General features: G+C 47.4%; 1 protein-coding gene across 1 annotated transcript; it reads left to right on the top strand.

Moving 5' to 3' along the window:
* Positions 1 to 2989: 2989 nt before the first annotated feature.
* LOC311223301 (uncharacterized protein) lies at positions 2990 to 20770 on the top strand (the record flags this gene model as incomplete). Its single annotated transcript, XM_084308093.1, has 4 exons — positions 2990 to 3151; positions 12216 to 12405; positions 20524 to 20621; positions 20744 to 20770. The coding sequence occupies 4 exons, from the start codon at positions 2990 to 2992 to the stop codon at positions 20768 to 20770; spliced, it is 477 nt and encodes a 158-aa protein (XP_084164219.1).
* Positions 20771 to 22776: the final 2006 nt, after the last annotated feature.

The raw sequence follows: 22776 nt of genomic DNA, 5'->3' as shown, positions 1-22776 counted from the left end.
CATACAGTGCCGAGATCCCCGCATGGTCGCAGATCCCGCCACCCCGCTGCAGGAACAGTTCGTGTTAGGCCTAAGAGACGAAATTCTGCGACGGGAGATGAGGAAATATGTAAGGGAGGACGGGACGCAGACGTTCGTCGAAGTGATGCTGGCGGCGATCGACTGGTCCAAAGAGGAGCTGGTCCTGGGCCCGGGGCACGATACACGGCGTCGCTGCGGAGAGACGCGAACCACCTCTTAGCGTAGCCGCGCTCCAGGAAGCCATCCGACAGCTGTTCGCAAGCCAAGAACAGCTGGTCGTGAGCCAAGGACAGCTGGTCGCGAGCCAAAAACAGTTGGTCGCCGGCCAAGAACAGTTCCTCCGGTTCCTGCAACAGGAGCGGGACGTGCCCCAAAAAAGCTTTGCCGGAAGCCGACGAAGGGGAGACGTGCCCTCTACCCCGCGCAGACTACCCCGCCGGAGCGGGGATGGGAGACTGATCTGCTACGCCTGTCAACAGCCCGGCCATATCGGCCGCGAGTGCCCCCACGCGATGGGAGAACCATGCCTGACGGAAGCACCGGGCTGTGAGGTTCGTCTCACACCAGTACAGGGCGCCACCCACACAGCAGCCGGCGGGTCGTCCGACCTGGCCACCGCCAGACGAGGGGCTGGAGAGGGAGGTGTGGTGACATGCCGTATGATACGCCACCAAGGCGGCCAGCCCGACGGACGCGCTGGTGGCCGGTCGCACATTCCAATGAGACCAGGACCAGAGGTAGTGGACACAGAAAAGGACATTCTAGCGATCCCAGCGGAAGGCGTTGGTGCTCGCCGGAGGCCCGAGGCGCGGGGTCGGCCGGCCTCCGTCCGTGCTCGCGGGAGCCCCGAGAAGCGGACCGATCCGTCGGGGTTCCCAGTGGTCGGCGCAAGGCAGATAGCGGTCCAGAAGGGAGACGGCGGATATAGCTGGGACGAGATACGGCAATTCCAAGTGGAAGACCCGGAGGTGGGGCCGTACGGGAGGCGGTGATGAAGGGGATCCGCCCCACCGGAGTGCAACTGCAAGAGGCGAGCCCGCTCATGCGTAAGCTCTATGGGCAGTGGGAACGGTTCCGTCTGCAGAATGAGGTGCTATTCAGGCGAGTTAGTGACCCTCGAGATGGAGAAGAGATACTGCAGTTGGTGGTGCCGGGGGCGCTGCGGCGGCACGTATACGAGATTCAACATGTCCTTGGGGGACATTTGGGCGAACGCGGGACACTAGGGTTAATGGGTTCTTGCCAACTACAGGCCTATTTCGAACCTTTCCTTTCTATCCAAGGTTTTGGAAAAGGTAGTTGCCTCCCAGCTCCAGGACCACCTTAAAAATAACACCCTGTTCGAGAAGTTCCAGTCAGGCTTTCGCTCATCCCACAGCACGGAAACAGCTCTGCTCAGGGTGACGAATGACCTCCTAATGACCGCTGACGCAGGATCACCATCACTCCTCATCCTCCTCGATCTGACAGCGGCGTTTGACACTGTGGACCACACCATCCTCCTGGAGCGCCTCCACAACACTGTTGGACTGTCGAGCCATGCACTACAGTGGTTCCAGTCCTACCTCTTAGGCAGGACAGAATATGTCTCACTGGGAGGACACAAGTCCAGGCTGCTCGAGGTCACCTGTGGTGTTCCGCAGGGGTCGGTTCTTGGTCCCATTCTATTCATCACCTACATGCTCCCCCTCGGTCGTGTCATCGGCAGACATGGAATGTCTTTCCCCTGTTATGCCGATGACACACAACTCTACATAAAAACGGCCCCAAACCCCTCTGCAGCTCTGTCATGCCTCACCACCTGTCTTGGGGAGATAAAGGCATGGATGAACAGCAACTTCCTCCAACTAAACAGCAAGAAAACCGAGGCATTCCTAATTGGCACCCCCCACCAGGTTCAGTCTTCATCCATATCCCATCTCACCTTTGACGGCCAGGTAATCCCCCTCTCCCCCTCAGTCACAAATCTGGGGGTTCGATTTGACCCCCACCTGACCTTCAACACCCACATAAAACACCTCTGCAAGACCTCATTCTATCACCTAAAAAACATATCAAAACTCCGTCCCATTCTAACCCTGTCAGATGCAGAGAAGCTTGTCCATGCCTTTATCTCCTCAAGACTGGACTACTGTAACGGACTCTTCATCAGGATTCCTGGCAAGAGCATCCAAAAGCTGCAATACATCCAGAACAGCGCTGCCAGGATCCTGATGAGAGTCCGTAAACACGATCACATAACCCCCATCTTTCACTCACTACACTGGCTCCCTGTCTCATCCCGGATCAACTACAAAATCCTTACAATCACCCATAACTGCATAAACGGACACGCACCCCTCTACCTTCAGGAACTCATCACTCCACAATCCTTCACCCGCACCCTCAGATCCGCAGGTAGCCTGCTCCTTCAGGTCCCCAATACCCGGCTCTGCACCATGGGTGACCGAGCCTTCTGCACGGCTGCACCACGCCTGTGGAACAGCCTCCCCATCCAGCTGAGGGCACCACAGAGCCTGGACTCTTTCAAAGCAGGCCTGAAAACCTATCTGTTCAAAAAGGCCTTTGACTGTTAGCTTTTTATTTAAATTGTATTGCGCTCTGTTTTTAAATTGTCTGTTTATACTATGTTTTTAATTAACTATGTTCTATTTTTATTCTGTATTTTATTTTATTTGTTTTACTAATAACTATTTTATTCTATTTTTTTTTAACTGTTTTAACCATGTAGTGTAGCACTTTGGGATCCCAGCGAACAAAAAGTGCATTACAAATCCAATCTATTATTATTATTATTAATGGGGCGGGGCTATTACTGGACAGGGATGGCGGCCGAGGTGAAGGGCTGGAGGCAACAGTGTAAACGGTGTGCCCCGGCTCGAGACGTGGTCCCGAAGGCTTGGGCCCCAGGACATGCACCTACGGGACTGCCCGAGGCGGGGGGGAACACGCGCGGATCCCCCGGAGGATGCATGAACCTGCACAGAGCTCTTCCGAGTCTGATGATTCCCCCCTTGGTGACTCCACCCCTCCTACATCCTCTCGTGTTGCTACCCGGGAGGGCAAGAAGACGGACACGGGATCTGAGAGGGGGGAGTCGGACCAATCCGGCCCCAGAGGAGCACCAGAGGTCAGCTACCCGCTCGGTATCGCCAGGACTACGTGCTGAAGAGCGTATTTGTTGAACAGTGTGTGCAATTTATGAAAGAGTGTGTGAAACTGTTGGTCTAAGGACCGTATTCATGCATGTATTAAACTGGTGTTCCATTGAGGTAACTTGCAGAGGACTTGGCAAGTTTAAAGTGGGGGGAAATGTAGCATCCTGAATATTCTTCTATTATTCAGAAGTGCTGACGTAACCTTTTACTTCCCCTGTGTGCACAAAGACATGATAACCAGTGTTTCTCTTTGATATCTCGCCCGGACTAAGTGTTTCTCTTTGATATCTCGCCCGGACTAATAATGCGAGGTTCTCTTCTTCCCTCCGGCTTCGATATGGATCATTAACGTGACATTAAATCATCTTTCTTCCTGCCTTGAGTGTCCCATGGTGGGACCAGTTTGCGGTCGCCAGCAGGGGGCGGTGGTGGCAGGCGGAGCGGAGGAGGAAGGAGTGAGCAAGTGAGAAGCTGGTTACCTGGAGGGCGGAACAGGAGGAATTCGACAGTGAACTCGAACGTGAACGGACGTGTGCTCTCGAAGAGCCCTGTTGAAGAGCAACGGGAGAGAACGAGTAACTCTGCTATAACACGGGTTATCCTAGAAGTACAAGCGATAGAGAAGTGTGTGAATAGTGAAACGGAAAGAAGAACAAAACTTCAGTAAATAACACGGGTTATCCTAGAAGTTTATGCGGTATATTAGCTGGCTGCTAACGGCTATAGTGACTCTGAGTGTACCACTAGGCGAGCGTCGCTGAAGACAGGTGGTGTACATAGCCACGTTGCGTTAGCTGTATAGGCGACAGCAGGAGGGTCCACCAAGACCCACAGTTTAGCTGTGTTTAAGGTAGCCCACAGATTAGCGCACGCCAGCTCAGCCAGCAGCCCCGCAGTGGACGTCTCGTCGACGCAGCCGAGGACACCTCTTCTTCCAGCAGAGGCCGCCACAACACAGCACGCTCCTCCAGCTCTGCCACTGCCCCTGCTGTCTACCCCGGGCCGCTGGCTGTTATCGCGGGATCGCCCGACGGCCATCTTGTCACCCGGACGAGTGGTGGTGAGAGTGGACCCGCCATCTCTGTTAAGTACAGCGTGTGCCAAAACAATATCTATTCGAAACGAACGCTAGCAGCAGCGTCTAGGGGTACCCCAACCATTTTAAGCCGGCTTTAGCTAGGATCTTTTATTTGGTAACGTGGGCCCACATGTCATTTATTTTTTAGTGTAATAATTGTGTGACGTTATTGAATTTCCCATTGAACTCCTTTAATATGTACCTGGGTCTTCCCCACCGCAAAGCGGGGCAGTAGAATTAATGTAATGAGCACAAGGTGCCTATTTTGGGAATAACGTTCCCCTGTATTGTGAGTGAGAGCACCCGGTGCCTAGTGTGAACCTATTGCATATTAACCACATTAAGATATAACCCTGTATCTGATACTTGACCAGGCATTATATAAAGGAGACGTAGATGGGAGCACGGTGTGTGTGTCTGTTACTGAGCCCGTGTTTTAACTTTTGTTGCCCGGGTAATAATATTACTATTATCATTACTATTTAGTATTTACCCCTTCCCCACCATATTCGTATTCCATGGTTAAAGGTCTCTGCAGGTCGTTAAGGAAGGGTACTGCTTTGGGGAGCGCAACATCATTAGTCAGCTAACAGTCACCAGGTGTGGGAGGGCTAACGGAGGTACTGGGGGAAGTGAGAGTGTGTGGGGAGCTACTGCTGACCGCCCTGGAGGGCGAGGAGGACCAGAGTACCACCCCCCAGGTTAGTAAATCCTGGGCCCCATCCGCTCCTGCTGCCCGACCTCCAGTTCGACGTTCCGGGCCCAAAGACGGGGGTTCAGCTAGATTAAACTACTGCATCCCGCTACCAGGTGGCCGTGTACAACCACTCCCATAAAGCAGGGATAATCCACCCTGCTACACTAATATCAATTAAAGGACTCGTGGGAGGAAATCCCTAACAGTATGCAATTGTCAGAAACGATGGTCCACACATAGACCTTAAAGGAAATGGTCTACAAATAGAGCCCGAGCAGTCCGTCAGCGGACCGCAGATGACATCACGTCATAAATCCATGTCTACAGACTGTATGGATTAATGTCACATTTAATTTGTCAAATGTAGCCAAGAGTAAAGACCCTAATCCTGTCAAAACAGCAGTCATAGTGTATATTTTCAGCAATATGTTTGTTTACCAATAGGTTAAAGTGTTATTAGTGAAATATTCGTTTTTGAAATGCATTCATTTACAAGCGATTATCTGCCATTTTGAATCTGTGTCGCAATTCTGTTTGTAGTCATATGAGGAGACGAGACCTTGAGCTTTGAATGAGCGTTGAAATTTGTAATGGGGTGTTTTAGGAGAGGTGTAGGATTCAAGCGCAGGACAATGATGGGTGAGAGAGACGAGCACGAGTCGAAGTTGCAGATAAACAGGCTGTTACTGAGCAGCAGTAAACAATTAAACAGGAACGAAGCACGGAACATAAAATGCGCAGCCGGGCTGGCTCAGAGGGGAAACTAAACAGGCTAGAAACGGACTGAGACTCGAAAAACAAGAACACTAGAACTCACGAACAGAATGTACAAGGGGGAATACCGCGAACGGCAGGAATGGCATGGAACACGAAGGCATAGCGCGAAGGATAATACAGAGGGTTTTACGAAGACAAGGTAGGAGGTACACAGGGTGAACAGAACAGCACGGCAGGATACAGGGGTAGACAGAACAATGGTGCAACACTGTTAAAACGTATATATACGGACACTAATTATTGACAAGAAACAGCTAGGGGCTAGGATGATACTAACACTGGGAATACTAATAATAATACAACACTGGGAATACAGGACTAGACGAACATATGAATACACACAGGGAACACAGGGCTAGACTAGGACATATGGACATATTGGGGAGCACACAGGACCGATAGCAAATACACAGGGAGTACATTAGAAATTAGTCAACAGGCTCCAGACAATAGGTAACCACAGGGTGGTTGCCTGTAGTACCGCGGACAGGCCGCCGGAGGGCAGCAGAGGATTGTCTATGTTCAGAGAGTTCAGAGAGTTCCTGAGTCCAAAGGGCAGATTGTGACATGCAGTTAGTTTGTCTACCTCCTGTGAACGTTTAGCAAAAATCTGTGTTGCAAACTGATTCAAAATGGCGGAGCAGTTTCCATTATAAAGAAATAACTGTACTTACAGTAGATTTCATTCACGCTTCTTGCTGCACGCCTGGTGATACTAAATCCAAATTGAACTCTGCCATTGTGTTATGGTTTGACACCAACCCCAACAGCACGGCACAGACAGGTAGTTCAGAGTTAGCAAAAAACCAGGGCGTATTTATTTACAAAACAGAAATGAGCGAAAACAACAAAAAGCACAAGGGGAGAAATGTTCTAGGCAGAGTTGTCTGCGGCTCTGCAGCTCGTCTTCTGAGCAGAGACGGCACCGTGGCGTTGCGCCTCTGACTCTGCAGCTACTTGACGATCCACTCGGGAAAACAGAGAGAGAGAATATGTCAACAAGACGAGCGAACGGAATAACAGGCAGTCCAGTATTGTTTAGCTGAGTCAGTAACAACAACAAACACCTGTTACCCAAACACACAAAAAACAGAAAGGTCCCGAGTCCCGGAATTTGCGAGAAAAACAGAGTATCCAAAAAAAGGTACGTTCCAAACTCACCAAGGCGCAAATGCGCAAAGCGGTCTATGAGGCAGAGATCCAAAGGATGGCAGAGCAAAGCAACAGCGGCGACTTCCAATAGACGTTGTGGAGAGAAACAGACGAGGCACAAACACGGGGGGAACAAGCAGCAGCCAATGGTAATCCAAAACGACCCGACACCGAACGTTAGGAACACCAGACTATATAAAGGGCTCCACCGAGCTGATTAAAACTCACTTCAGGTGCGCGACGGTAATTGGTACCTTGAAGCGTGCGGAATCGGACCAATCCTCACACATTGGAACTCAGCTCATCACCTCTTCCAACACCTCCCCTCTGGTAGGAGGTTTAGGTCACTAGGTAGTCGCACTGTAAGGTTCAATAACAGTTTCTTCCCCAAGGCCATACAACTGCTCAACTCCAACTCCTCCTAAATTTACCCCCTGCTGTTATGTTTCTTTATGTTTCTTCTGGTCTATGTTACATTGAACTGACATCTATAGTTTTTCGTACTGTACTGTTTCTGTCATGTATTTGTTCTAGGTGGTGTTTTCTGTACTGTACTGTTCCATGTGTCTTTTTATGTTTTATGTGGTGTATTGTTGCAGCTACCACCTGCACCGTGCTTGAATTCCACCGGCCTGGCCGTGTGGCAATAAAAGGAACTTGAACTTGAACTTGAACATGAAAGAGTAGATTTGGCCCGATCGATAGATGTGCAACTTGGCTATAATAAGGTAATTTATAGGCCTGATATTCTATATTCTATAATCATATTTCAAATTGCATGTGTCCGGATGGCAGAATTCAGTACTGTATCTACAAAACCTTCTGTTTAATCATCTTCCCTTTATTCATTTGCTTAGATTTTTTCTACACGTGATCTCAAAATGCCTGGTAATTTTCAGCATCTTATCAAACAGTCTTCATACCATGAAGGTACTCCACCAGCAGATAGGCTGCCCCTCATCTTATCAAACAGTCTTCATACCATGAAGGTACTCCACCAGCAGATAGGCTGCTCCTTACCTTATCAAACATACGTGTTTGATGTTGTGCAAGTTTGACACCAAAAAGACTAAGGGTGCTTTCTCACTCACCATTCGGGTCCGTTCCGGTCCGTTCCGTCCTCGTTCCGTCCTTGGGTGCAAACTTCCTCCCTCCCTCTCCCCCCTCTAGTTTGCGTACACACTAGTGATGTGACGATTCATCGATTTGCATCGGTGCGCCGGCATACACGTTCACGATGCAAGTGCACCGGTGGAATAAGTCCGCGTCGGCAAAATGTCAGGCTGAACTCGCGATGCATCTTGTTGTAGCGTCTTTGCATCGGTCAAAAACCGATGTATTGATGTAATTTCCTCTCATCCACTTGTCAGCAGTGCACTGTGACTGCACACACACACAGCAGATACTATTGCTTTGCTACTACATAAGGCGAGAGCCGCGTCACAGTTATCAACAAACAGTGGAAGTCGAGGAGACATGAATAGAATTGCTCAACATGCTAACGCTAGTAGCCTCTGGCTAACGCCAGTTAGCCGTTCAGCTAACGCTAAACTAGTGTCTAACTAAAGTGACTCTGCAACACCAGTAACATTAGTGAGGAGGGGGGGGGGTATATTGAAGACGCTTGACAACAGGGGTTCAAAGATAACTTCACATTTATTGGTTATTCATTTCTTAATTATATCGCTTCATGCAATCCATCCAGCCTGGCTCCGTGATGTTGACATAATGCTACGGTCGGAAAGTACTATAGACGCATCCTAGTGACCTAGTCTAGTGTGTGACATCATCAACTGTCGACGGGGCAGCTCAGACGGGGAGGGGCTCTCTCTCTCTCTCTCTCTCTCTCTCTCTCTCTCTCTCTCTCTCTCTCTCTCTCTCTCTCTCTCTCTCTCTCTCTCTCTCTCTCTCTCTCTCTCTCTCTCTCTCTCTCAGATTCAGATTACTTTATTCACCATATTGTACAGGTACAAATGGAACGTGATTTGACATTTCAGTGCATGATTATTCACAAATAGGAACAACAAAATAATAATAATGATAAATAAATCTTGTGTGTTTTTAGCTAAAGTGGATAGAAAAGACAGTTTATGCAAAAGTCTTCTTAGGCACCCAAGAGTTTTTATATAAATGGTCTTACAGTAGATTATTTTATTTTTAATAATAATATAAGCTGCATAAGGAATACAACCAAATCCTCTGTCATACCATAACATTTTATTATTTATTATTATTATTATTTTGCATCGTGTTGAATCGCATCGTATCGCCCCGAATCGCATTATGTTGAATCAAATCGTATCGAATCGTATCGTATCTCAACAGGGGGTGAATCATATCGCATCGCATCGCCCGGTGCTTCAAATGTATCGTTAATGTATCGTATCGTTGGCACCGTATCGAGATGCACATCGCATCGGCCTCAGTGAGGAGATGCACATCCCTAGTACACACTCAGTCTTGGTGCGCTCTGGGTTTTGTTTACGGTTTGCCTTTTGAGCGTGTAAGCTTGCCGTAGGCGATGATGTCACGCTCGAACGTCAACATAGGAAGAGTTTTAACACAGCGGTGGAGACTGGATGCTGATATATAGAAACAAATAACCAATAAACATGAAGTTATATTTGAACCTCTGTTGTCAAGCCTTGTCAATATAACCCACCCCCCTTTTCTCACAAATGGAACTGGTGTCGTGGAGTCCGCTTTGAGCGTTTTCCAGGGTTAACGCTAGTTAGCTTAGCCTATTTAACTAGTTAGCAGCTAACATTAGCCCATCACTCGCGGCAATTATATTGCATGTCATTGTTCTACCGGTCGATCACGGCCGACTGGTTGGGCACCACTGGTCTAATAGAAATAAATGCATTCGAACAAGAAACCAATGTATAGTAGACATAGCAATGGCAAAAAAAATTCCAGGCCTAATGCAAGCCAGGGAAGTCTTGTGCTTGTAACGTGGCTTCATGTTTTCATCCACTGAGCCGTGAGGCTCCACATGCTTGTTTGGTTGAGGTCTGAACTCGCAAATTGCCCATAAATATCGTTTTTGTGGATATTGTCCAGTTGTTGCTGTATGTTTTTATCTGCCCAAAATTCAAGCAAGCATGAAAGCATTACAGTAACGATACTAACGACGTTGTGTGTATCAGCAAGTTGATACAGAAGCCTCTCCCGTGTTTTGGTACAAGCTTGCACACCACGCTCCCCGCTCCCACTGGCGCGCACCCGGAACCACCTATTTCAGCGGTCCAGGTTTGGAGCGAATCAGCGTCCCGGGGGACGGGGGGAGCGTTCTCACTAGGACTGACACACCCTTTTCTGGTGCGATCCAGCTCTGATTCGACCCCGAATGGTGAGTGAGAAAGCACCCTAAATGTTCACAACAAGCCTCTTTGTGTTACTCTGCTGTTGTTCTGGGGTCCAGGTGCTTCTATTGTTTGACATGTCTTCTTCCAAGTCAGTTCCATTGAGATGGATTCTGTGCTTTTATTATGACCAACTAGTATCACAATGACTAATGATATAATTTCAAATAAATATTTAAACAAGAAAATGGAAGAAAAAAAAACAAAGCCAACATTTCTTTCCACACACAGTGGAACCCAGTCACACGAAGTGGAAAGAGAATGACACAGTGAGCAACAAATGCTACGTAGCCTTAGAGAATACAAGCAACATTGGTGTGTTCACAGGGCGTGTTTAGAGGCTCAGCTTCACCTTGTGGCTGACTGTTTTGCTGGAATTCTGTTGCTAAGGAACAGCTTGGACCTAGTCAGTTATTGAAATTGACACTGCAACAGGAAGTATACTTGGGACTAGGGATGCTCGATATTGGCTTTTTTACCGATACCGATATACCGATATTGTCCAACTCTTAATTTCCGATACCGATATCAACCGATATCACATTTTAATGCCGATATCGGCCGATAATATCGGTAGGCCGATAATATCGGACATCATTTCTATAGAGATGTAAAAAAAAATAATAATAATAATAATAATTTGAAAACCGATACAGATATTTTTCGATATCACATTTTAATGCCGATATCGGCCGATAATATCGGTAGGCCGATAATATCGGACATCCCTACTTGGGACCATCCACATTTTACATTTAGTAATTTAGCTGACGCTTTTCTCCAAAGCGACTTAAACGTTTTGTACAACAAGTCAGCAGGAAGGGTGCAACTCTGGCAGCTAAGAGTAAGTAACATTGTTCGTCAAACAGTGTCGAACTTGAGCGCTACAGTCTTGAGTGCATACTAGTAGTGTAGACATAGAATTGAATCACTCCTTCAATAGCCTTAACCAGTTACTGTTACTCAGAATGTACTCACTCCTTAACTAGTCAGTAGGGGGCGGCTAGGTGGTGCAGTGGGCAAGGCACTCACCATCAATGCTGGAGACGCTGAGTTCCCGTGTTCGAATCCAGCTCTCCACATTGTTTTCAGTTTGGCTGGTCGTCCGTACTAATACAATTGGCAGTATTAGAGGGTGGGAAAGCTGATGGGTGGGTCCTGGGCGTTGTAAACAGAAAAATACTACTACAGTTCGGTCGGGGCGCCTGCTCAGCGAAGGAAGGATCTGGAGGGAGGTAGTGTGACCTTCCACACGTTACACTCTCTCAGTGAGAATCTGAGCGGCCAGGCTGGCTGCGCATGTGTCGGAGGATAGCAATTGTGATAGTCTCCAGCCTCCCGGACCAACAGTAGGGTGGGTGCGCAACAACCAGGAAGGGAGTTGGGAATTGGCATAACGACTAACAGTGGGATGGGAGAAAAATCGGAAAAAGAGGAGGGGGAAAAAGATAAAAAAATAAATAAAATAAACTAGTCAGTAGGATGTCACTTCCAAATGGGGACGAGGACGACAGTGGTTCCTGGTTCGATTTCCCGCTCCTCCTGGCCAGCGTGCCGAAGTGTCCTTGTGCAAGACACTTAACACCTAATTTCTCCCGATGAGCAGGTTGGCTCCTTGCATGGTTGCCTCTGCTGTATGTGTGTGAGTGAATGGGTAAAATGTGAGGAACACATTTTAAAGCGCTTTGGATAAAAGCGCTATATAAATGCAGCCATTTACCATTTAAATGCTTGGTACAGAACCATCTAGAATTTCGATGTGGTCAAGTTGAAACCGTCTATACCTATGAATGGGACATAAAAAGGTATAAACGGCTTCATGCTTTGTAAAAACAAGTGTATTGGAGTTTGTATTAAGTGGTCTGCGACAGCAGAGGCAAGCGACACAAAAGGAAATGTATAGAACCGCGCCTGAATCAGCCGTCGTGGTGTTTCTGACCGCTGTTGTCTTCTCTCTTGTCTGCCAGGCCAAACTGGCAGAGCTCCAGGACCTGGTGATGAGGCTTGTGGCGGAGAGGAACGAGTGGTACAGCCGCTACTCGTCGGGGGTCCTGGGCAGCGCCGGGATGGTCAACCCGGACCTGCTGCCCCCCGGGGAGGAGCGCACCCACGCTGAGCACACGACGCGCATGGAGCTCAACGCTCTGGACGGAGCAGGTACTGCACGCCACTAGCCAGAGTGTTAACTCGCTCAGCACATTAACACTGACATTAAATGGAAAACTCTGTCTTAACCCTTTCACACTACCACTCTACCAAATGGTTAACCCTTTCACTGTGACAATACAGAAGGTTAACCCTTTCACTGCCACACGACAAAGGGTTAACCCTTTCACTACCACACTACAGAAGGTTAACCCTGTTTCACTACCATTAACCGTCTGTAGTGTGGTAGTGAAAGGTTAACCTTCTGTAGTGCTCCGTCCAGGAGAGGAGGTACAGGCATGGTAATAGTAGAAGACATAAATATAGGCAATCAAATTATAGTAAAGATACAAATAAGCAGTGTGATAGATTTGTTCATTGATTCCTGGTAATATTTGATGTCTGTGCCACACTGCTCTCTGTGTCTCTCTCCAAGGGCCGGCTCCCTCCTCACACACATGCAAAATCATGTAGCAGAACATGCAAAATCCTAGTTCACTCTCTCTCTCTGGCAGTTATACATGCAAAATCCTTCCTTTCAGCACACACACACACACACACACACACACACACACACACACACACACACACACACACACACACACACACACACACACACACACACACACACACACACACACACACACACACACACACACAGAGACATACACACAGAGACATACACACACCCCCCTCCCCTTTCTAAGAGTGTATAAAGTGACATGTAATAGGACATTCTGTTCTCTTTTGGCTCCTGCTCTCTTTTGTCTACTGGTGATGTGCCCGCGTGGGGTGACTGTCTGTCTTCTCTAATGAATAAAAGCTCCGTTTGAGAAATACTCTGTCTCCGCTTCGTCTTTCGGCCGACTGGCCCACTGGCAAATCAATTAAGAATTCACGACCAGGGATAGGAAATCCCTAACAAATGGAGGTTCCAGTGAGAATTGATGTGGGCCAGCCGCAACCAAGGACGACGCGGAGGAGGAGGAGACGGTGCAGAGGATCCAGCAGTCACTACCAGCTGTCTGCAGCGCGTCTGAACCAGGGGTGAGCTACCAGCAGCCCCTCAGACGTCCGTGACCAGACCACCAGACGACCGGATGACAGGCAGGAGGAGACGAAGGACAGACGGGCCAGGATGAGAGGCGACCGGAGGAGATGGCAGCTGTGCGAGAGGCTGGAGATGACCACCGCAGCACAGGAGAGGAACACCGCAGCCAGGCACCGCTGGCACCGCAGATCAATCACCGCTGATCGTCGTCTACGACACGCAGTTCATCCACGACTAGAACGGGGGAAGCGGCCGCAGGAGAGACACTGAGCTGAGTTGGAGTGATGGTGGGCCGGCCGGCGAGAGGTGGAGCGGACAGTCCAGAGACACTGGGAAGGCAGCGGACCGGAGGAGGCACGTTTGCCTAGGGGACCGCACCCTGGAACGGGAACCAGCTCAGGAGGAGACCCACGTCCCCTAGAAGACGGGACCAGGGGTGCACTGTAAATAGAGGGGGGGTTCCTCTGGGTTAGGTGAGGTTAAAGTCCTAAAAGAGGGGTTAGAGTCCCCGGGTTAAAGTTCCCACCGGAGTAAGGGGGGTCCGGCGGGGTTACGTGCTATCTTCTGTTAAGTTGCCAGAATTGTGTTTCTCTCTTTCTTCTCTCTCTCTCTCCCGCTTTCTCCCCTCCCTCTATCTCTCTCTCTGCTCTCCTGATGTTGATTATCCCGTCTGGTATTGGATGTGATGCATGTAATGAGGTGACAATCGACGGATACAGATCAATGAACTGTGTGTTGACGTTTTTTAACGTCAAAAGGGGGAATTGATAGATTTGTTCATTGATTCCTGGTAATATTTGATGTCTGTGCCACACTGCTCTCTGTGTCTCTCTCCAAGGGCCGGCTCCCTCCTCACACACATGCAAAATCATGTAGCAGAACATGCAAAATCCTAGTTCACTCTCTCTCTCTGGCAGTTATACATGCAAAATCCTTCCTTTCAGCACACACACACACACACACACACACACACACACACACACACACACACACACACACACACACACACACACACACACACACACACACACACACACAGAGAGACATACACACAGAGACATACACACACCCCCCTCCCCTTTCTAAGAGTGTATAAAGTGACATGTAATAGGACATTCTGTTCTCTTTTGGCTCCTGCTCTCTTTTGTCTACTGGTGATGTGCCCGCGCGGGGTGACTGTCTGTCTTCTCTAATGAATAAAAGCTCCGTTTGAGAAATACTCTGTCTCCGCTTCGTCTTTCGGCCGACTGGCCCACTGGCAAATCAATTAAGAATTCACGACCAGGGATAGGAAATCCCTAACAAGTGTAAACAATATAATTAACTCTGAATATGATCAATTAAGCAGTGTAATCAAAGGTACAGATGAGATGATGCTTGGATTTAGATAAAGTCATTGAACCGGCTTATTTGTCATAATAGAACATTCTAGAACATTTGTGATGTCACAGTATGATGTCATAACCAAACATTCTAGAACATTTGTGATGATGTCATAACCAGACATTCTAGAACCTTTGTGATGTTTCCGTATGATGTCATAACCAAACATTCTAGAACATTTGTGTATCTATATATAGTCAACAATTCTCTCGGAGCAGCAGTGTGCATCTTGAAACAGGACTGAACAGGACTGAACAGATAGACTAAACAACATAGACTGAAGCCTGCATTTTTCAACCAAGGTGCCAAGCCTACCGTTTTGCTGTGGAAAGAGCCGGCAAGTTGATTTACGGCTTTCCAGTGTGGAGGTATTTTCATGTGTCGAGTCGGCAGTGATTTTGGAGACTGGGAAAATACAGTTTTCTTACCTTGTAGTAGTAGGGCGGGCCATACTTTTTTTTTTTTGGAAAATCAATCGAGTGGGGTGTCTAAAAATACGTGTTTTTTTGTGGGGAATTCAAATATGGGATTATTTTTCTAATCGGATAACTCCTACCTACATTGTTTTGGATTTCAAAATGGCCGATTTGACAATTTTTCACCCCTTGGCCATACATGGATGCCAACATGAATCTGAAGGAAATCATAACATGCAAGGTGTCTAAATGATGTGTTTCTTAATGGGGAATTCAAATATGAGTTCATTTTTGGGATAGGATAACTCTAACCTACATCATTTTGGATTTCAAAATGGCCGATTTTACCATTTTTCACCCCTTGGCCATACATGGATGATAACATGAATCTGAAGGAATTCCTAACATGCAATATGTCTAAATGATGTGTTTCTTAATGGGGAATTCAAATATGAGGTCATTTTTGGGATAGGATAAATATAACCTGCATAATCTTGGATTTCAAAATGGCTGATTTTACCATTTGAACCCATTGGTATTGTATTACAAAATTGCAAAGATAAAAAATATATGGGAAATCATTTATAATGACAAAGCCATCACATTTATTAACAAGTGAACTGTATATAACTGGATACAACTCCAAAGATCAATAATAATAATAATACTAACAATAATAAATTGTATTTGTAATGCACACAAACACCTAAGTGCTAAATCTCGATTTCCTGACTTCTTGAACTTTGCCAGGTTCCAATATCTTGATTGGACTCATTCTTGGATGGCAAGATCTCCTACTGTACTGCTTTAGCCACCAACCTACAAACACAAACTTAAAGTCAACGTCAGCCATAAATAGGTGAGCTCTTTCCAGAACTACTCAGCAGAAACCTCTGTAACCATTTTAACAAACGTCTCAATGTAGCCTATTGAGAAAATCCATGGGGCTCCATCAATCATCTATCTTCTTAAATTTGATCAGGTTGCACAAGTCCTGCTTGGATTCATTCTTGGACATCAGCCTCCTGCTGGTCTCCTGAGCCCTGATCCCTCCATCCATTTTTTCTTGTGAAAAGTACTTAGCAGAGGCCTCGGTCACCATTTTAACAACCCTCTCGATGCTTTGTGTGTGGCAAGGCCAGTCGAGAACCTCCATGGGGGTGTTGATGAAGTTCTTCACCTCGGAGGTGCTTAGGGAGCAGGTGAGAGGTGGCTCTGACACATCTTCTGACCAGCTGATTAAGCCACCAATGCTGGAAGCGTCACTATTGATGTGAGGTGTTCTTCTGATCCTGACACAGGAGTCTCCCAGCTGAGTGTCTGGATCCCCCTCTCCCCTGATGGCCAGGATTCTCTCCACCCCCTCAATTCTCTCTTTTTGATCCTCAGAGCACAGCAGTGTTTGGAGGATGGCTTCACTGTGGGCATACCAAGCAGATCTTCTCACAGTTGGCATCACAACATCCAGCACCTCCTTCCTCTGAGACTTGAGGCAGTCCAGCTGAAACAGGATGTGCCTAGGCCCTTCGATCCAGGAGTGCTTGACCTTCATGTTGAACCAACATGGATAATACACTCCAATGATGAATTCCACAATGCATTGTAGATTATTCAGGTTCTTTCTTTTAAGTTGATGCTTTGACACCCAGAGCCTGAGGAGTCTGTTTGCTGTGGTGAGCCAGCGGCTGTGGTTTACCGGTCCAATCTCCAGCAGAGCCAGCCTTGCAGAAAGCACTCCATCCCTGATTGCACAGACCAGCTTATAGCCATAGTGTTGATCAGTTGAGAGATCTTGAATGATCTTCTCAGGCAGCTTGATCAGCGGAGGGCCAAGAAAGATCCTGGTGAAGTTAGGATTGATCTCCAAGTCTGTAACAGAATCAAGGAGCTGTCCTATTGGCCCAGACAATTTGTTGTCTGACAGAGTAGCCCCATCAACTTCAACAATGAGACGGCGCAGTGGAAGTTCACCAGTGTGCAGGTTGCACACCAACCAGACCAGCTTTCTCCCAAGGTGCAGCTCCAGCTTCCGCATTACACCTGCCTTCACTCCAGTGTTGACATTGGTCGAGTCTCCTCCAATGGCCCACAAGGTCTTATCAGAACCTCTCTCTTTCAGCCAGGCAAACAGGACCTTAGCAATCTTCTCTGCATGGGACTCCTCTTTAGTTGCTTTCTCTGGTGTAAAGTGGAACAGATAGTTGCTGCCAGGCTCACTAGCAACACTATAGTGTTCTTCCTTGATCTTTGCAGGAAAAGATTGGTCACTGCCCTCAGCTTCCATCATCACATTGGTCATGTCAATCCGCCCATCAAAGAGGATACAGGAGATCCCCCCCTCCTCCCTGCACTTCTCCTCAAACTCTTCCCCCAGCTCTTGCATCAACTTTTCTTGTGCTCTCTTAACCTTGTTCTTATCAATCACTTTACTTGTGTCATCTTCTAAGATGAGTCCTGCATCAATCAGAGCTGCAGTTGCTATAGCTGCAGTTGGCCTTAGACCTATGCCATACCTTACACTAGCAAGGGCGATGTTTGGAATCTCATCATAATTTTTCCGTAGCTTTGCTGAAGCTGCAGGGTCAGTTTCAGGAATGAGCTCAACTTCAGGGACTGTAAGGAAGCTCTCAACATCCTTCCTAGCAACCTTGTCTGCTGCTGCAAAGCTTTCTTCTTTGCCCCTTCTCCTTTTCTCTGCCTTCTTTTCCATCCCCTCCCTTTCCAATGTTTTCACCTGTCTCTTGTGCTCAGGCAGATCAGCTCCAGCCATTTGGTGTGGTCCTTTACTTCCAACCTTTTCCCTCTGTCCCTTGATGTAGGCAATATCTTTCACAGGAATCTTTTTGTCTTTGCTGCAGCAACAGTTAATGTGGGCTTGCATCACACAACCCTCACAACCTGCCTCCTCACAACTAGTAATCTGGCACTTGCAAGTTTAAATATCAAATAACTTGTCCAACTTGACAGTTAAACTCTCAAGTTTGCTTCTCCCAAGATAAAAGCTCACTGCCTGGTTCCACATCTCCTTGAGCTTGGTCATGATGGTCACCTTTTTATTGACAACAGGTGACTTGAAAAGAGCATTAGCTTTCTTCCACTGACAAATCAGACCGGAGTTGATGTCACTCATTAGCTGGTCCATTGGATAGTTCCTCCTGTCATCTTCACTTTGCTCCCTCAAGTAGATGCCATACCTCAGGATATCCCTCACAGTTGGCAGGTCAGACACCAACAGCTCTCGCCCAGTGCCAACAAGATTATTTAAATGAGAAAGGGATTGTGTCCTTGTTCTGACGTGAGACATTTTCAACCTAAAATAAAAAAAGAAGATATATTATATTCTCTTCACAAGTCCTTATTTTCCTTCACATGTAGCTCCTAGCTAGCTAGCTAGTTCTAGCTAGCTAGCTAGTTCAAGCTAGCGATGCACCACATAAATTATTCTAACACAAATAATATACAACAAGGTAATTTACATCTATGGGCCTACACATAGCAACATTTACGACCCCAAACGTACCTTATTGGCTGCATGCAATACGAGAGGAAATTATGGACTGTAGCAGATTCTTCTTTCACTGTGGAAGATAAATAAACCATTTGGATATCTTTGTTTTACACTGGAGCGGCTGTGGACATTATTTTTCTTCATCAACGAAGGTACTACTCACTTTGAATATATACTATGAGTAAGTAAAGCATACAGGATACACAGGTGCAGTATACATGACATACGTCATACATTCAAGTTTCAAGTTTCTTTAATAGTTGTCATACAGAAGTACAGAATACTTTCATACAAAATGCTTCTTGCTGTTACGCTCCAGAGACTGTGCTAGACAAGATAGTATCAAATAACATAGTATAGCATGTAAATTAGAAGTAGGAAATGAGGTCACAGTGATCAGTATAGACATATGTACAATGTTCGATGCAGAATAGACGTAACTGAGTTACCATATAATATACAATACTATGCAGTGTACTAATGTACAATACTATATAGTGCAAAGCAGAAATGGGATGAGGTACAATTTAGGTACAATTTACAGTAAGGTGTACGAGTTGTAGTGCAATCCTTCATCAATAAATATAAAGTGTGGGGAGTGGGTGCTACAGTGTGTTTGTTTAAAGTGAGTGTGTGCTATAAAGTGTGGGGAGTGGGTGCTACAGTGTGTTTGTTTAAAGTGAGTGTGTGCGTGTGGATGTGTGTGCTATGTGCGTTTGATGGTTGTTGTTGTGTAGTGTTCATTGTTCGTTGAGCAGCCTGATGGCCTGGGGATAGAAGCTTCTTCTGAGTCTTTCTGTGCTCGCCTTGAGACTCCGGTATCGCTTGCCTGACCGCAGCAGTTCAAAGAGGCAGTTGTTCGGGTGACTGGAGTCTTTAATGATTCTCTTAGCCTTGCCCCTGCACCGCTTGTTGTAAATGTTCTGGAGGGTGGGGAGCCCCCCTCCAATTGTGCGTTTGGCTGAACGTGTCACTCTTTGTAGTCTGCTTCGGTCTTGTGCAGTGCTATTCCCAAACCAGGAGGTGATGTTGCCAGTCAGGATGCTCTCTATTGTACATGAGTAGAAGTTCTTAAGGATCTTCTGACTGACTTGGAACTTCCTTAGGCGCCTGAGGAAGTAGAGGCGTTGTCGTGCCTTCTTCACAACACTGTCAATGTGTGTGGTCCATGTCAAGTCCTCGGATATGTAGGTTCCGAGGTACTTAAAGCTGTTGACTCTCTCAACCGGTGCCCCGTCGATGCTGAGGGGGCTGTAGTCATTGTCCATTATACCTTGTAGTCTGTGCAGGTTAGGTGCAGGTTAGGTGGTAAGAGTCAGACACATTTAGTGATGAGACATTCCTAGTAGTTCTCGAGTTCTGCTGCCATTAGTTCTCCAGCTGCCTATACTTAGACACAGTCAACAAACGTAGCCTATATATATATTTTTTTTATCATATATATATATATTTATATATATAACGTTTATCATACACTAATGTACTAATACCTCTTAATTAGGGATGTCCGGTATTATCGGCCGATATTGGCATTAAAATGAGATATCGGAAAATATCAGTATCAGTTTAAAAAAAAATATATATATATTGCATATATCGTGCATATATCGGTATCGGTTGATATTGGTTGATATCGGTATCGGAAATTAAGAGTTGGACAATTTCGGTATCGGTAAAAAAGCCAATATCGAACATCCCTACTCTTAATAATATTATCAATAGACACCATACCACTCCACCATCCTTATCCTCCTCTCTCTCTCTCCTACCAGAAGCCATGGAGGTTGTCCCCCTCTCAGACCCAGCCCCGGGTCTGGACAGTGCTGCACCCTCAGACCCCCAGCCCTTGGCCCCCGGGGAGGACGGCACGGCACGGCACGGCAGATCATGCAGCTGCTCCACGAGATTCAGAACCCGCAGGGGGTGCCGCGCTCCCCTCCCTTCCTGGGAGAAAACCCCTGCATTCCCTTCTTCTACCACCCCGATGAGCAGGACGAGGTCAAGATCCTGGTGGTCTGAGAGAGAGCAAGAGAGGGTGTTCAAATGGGGGTTTAAATGTCCTTGTACCCTCTGCTGTCACAGTGTGACATGTGTTTGAGAAAGAGAGAGAGAGAAACCTTTCTATTATCTTTGTCGCTTCCGATGTGTTTGGGAGATTCTAACTATTCCAATTTTTAAAAGATCTATGACACTCTTGGCGGAGAGATGATCAGTATTCCTGCAGGTTTTTTTTAATCCGATGCCTGTCCTGTACTCAAATTCTCATCCTCCTCATAGTCCCCCTTCTCCCATATCCTCTAGTCCCCCTTCTCCCATATCCTCTAGTCCCCCTCATCTCATATCCTCTAGTCCCCCTCATCCCCTCTCCTCTCATCCCCCTCATCCCATATCCTCTAGTCCCCCTTCTCCCCTCTCTCGTCCCCCTCTCCTCTCCCTCATCCCCTCTCCTCTAGTCCCCCTCATCCCCTCTCCTCTCGTCCCTCTCATCCCCTCTCCTCTCGTCCCTCTCATCCCCTCTCTCGTCCCCCTCTCCTCTCCCTCATCCCCTCTCCTCTAGTCCCCCTCATCCCCTCTCCTCTCGTCCCTCTCATCCCCTCCCCTCTCGTCCCTCTCATCCCCTCTCCTCTTGTCCCTCTCATCCCCTCTCCTCTAGTCCCCCTCATCCCCTCTCCTCTCGTCCCTCTCATCCCCTCTCCTCTCGTCCCTCTCATACCCTCTCCTGTCGTCCCCCTCATCCCCTCTCCTCTCGTCCCTCTCATCCCCTCTCCTCTAGTCCCCCTCATCCCCTCTCCTCTAGTCCCCCTCATCCCCTCTCCTCTAGTCCCTCTCGTCCCCCCCTCTCCTCTCGTCCCCCCCCCCTCCCCTCTCCTCTAGTCCCCCAACCCAGAAAACCTTCTGGTACTTTACCTCTAAGAGTGACATCTGTCAAAAAGATACCAGTATGTCTGTGTGCAATGTGTGTCCGTTCAGGCTCGCAACCTCCCCACCCGAATCTCTTCAGGAACGCCACACTGTTCAGAATCGACCACAAAACAAAGAGCATTACGTTTGAATGTATACGAGCTAACTGGATCTTTTACCTACTGTGTGGTGAGGTGGTATCGTAATTCATGGCTGGACAGGGTTGAGAATTGAGAAGGTGTTGTGAAGATGTGGGGTGCAGAGAGAGAGAGGAGGCCGGGGACTCGGTGCCCTGGTCTTACTGAGAGACACAGGGAGTGAGATGTAGGTTGAAAGGCAATCGAAGCAACTTGGTTGACCTCATATATTATTAAGTAGGACATCAGGACATTGTTGTTTCTATCTATTTCTAAGTTGTGGAGAGCTGGCAGGACAGGCGAGCGAGAAGCAGGTGGATAGATGGAGTCTGCTCCCTACAAACACCTCTTCCTATTGTCACCAGACCCCAATGAAAAGCACCCCAGTCTACAGCTAGGAAGTGCAAGCGCACAGGTGTACTTTCCAAAGAGCTCAGCTGAACTACCACAACAGATTCCCCAGGACCACAGACAGACAAGGAGAGAATGTTTAGCAAAAACAAGCAATACTTTATTACATAATGGTATTTAAGAAAAACAGGCAATACTTTAATACATAAGATACAAATTCATAAACCTACCTAAACACTATTAGACTAGATTAAAATACCCACGCCTCCTAAGCCTAGGGTAGTTAAAAGGAGGAAGCGCTCAATGCCCTGTAAACCCACCCCCAGACTGTTGCTCCCACCCACGCCACCTATCCTCGCCCCTGAGGCACTACACACGTGAAGAAAAAGGGTCTGCCTTGCACACGGGTCTATGACTATCAAACATTAGTCTGGAATCACACCACACCACACGGTTCACTGCAAACAGCCTGAAATAGGTATCGATATCACACCATCCCTCGGGGAGCCACGGCAAATGATTAGAGAGGATATAGGTAGGTAAATACACACTAAGTGTCACACAGTAACTAAGGGGGCTGGGATAAAATAGCACGGGCTGCTCACCGCTAGGGGTAGGGCCTAGGCCTAGAATACT

Source organism: Notolepis coatsorum (genome assembly GCF_963971535.1).
Source record: "Notolepis coatsorum genome assembly, chromosome: 2".
Classification (NCBI taxonomy): Eukaryota; Metazoa; Chordata; class Actinopteri; order Aulopiformes; family Paralepididae; genus Notolepis; species Notolepis coatsorum.
Note: the sequence above shows the minus strand (reverse complement) of the source record. Positions and strands in the feature narration are given on the sequence as shown.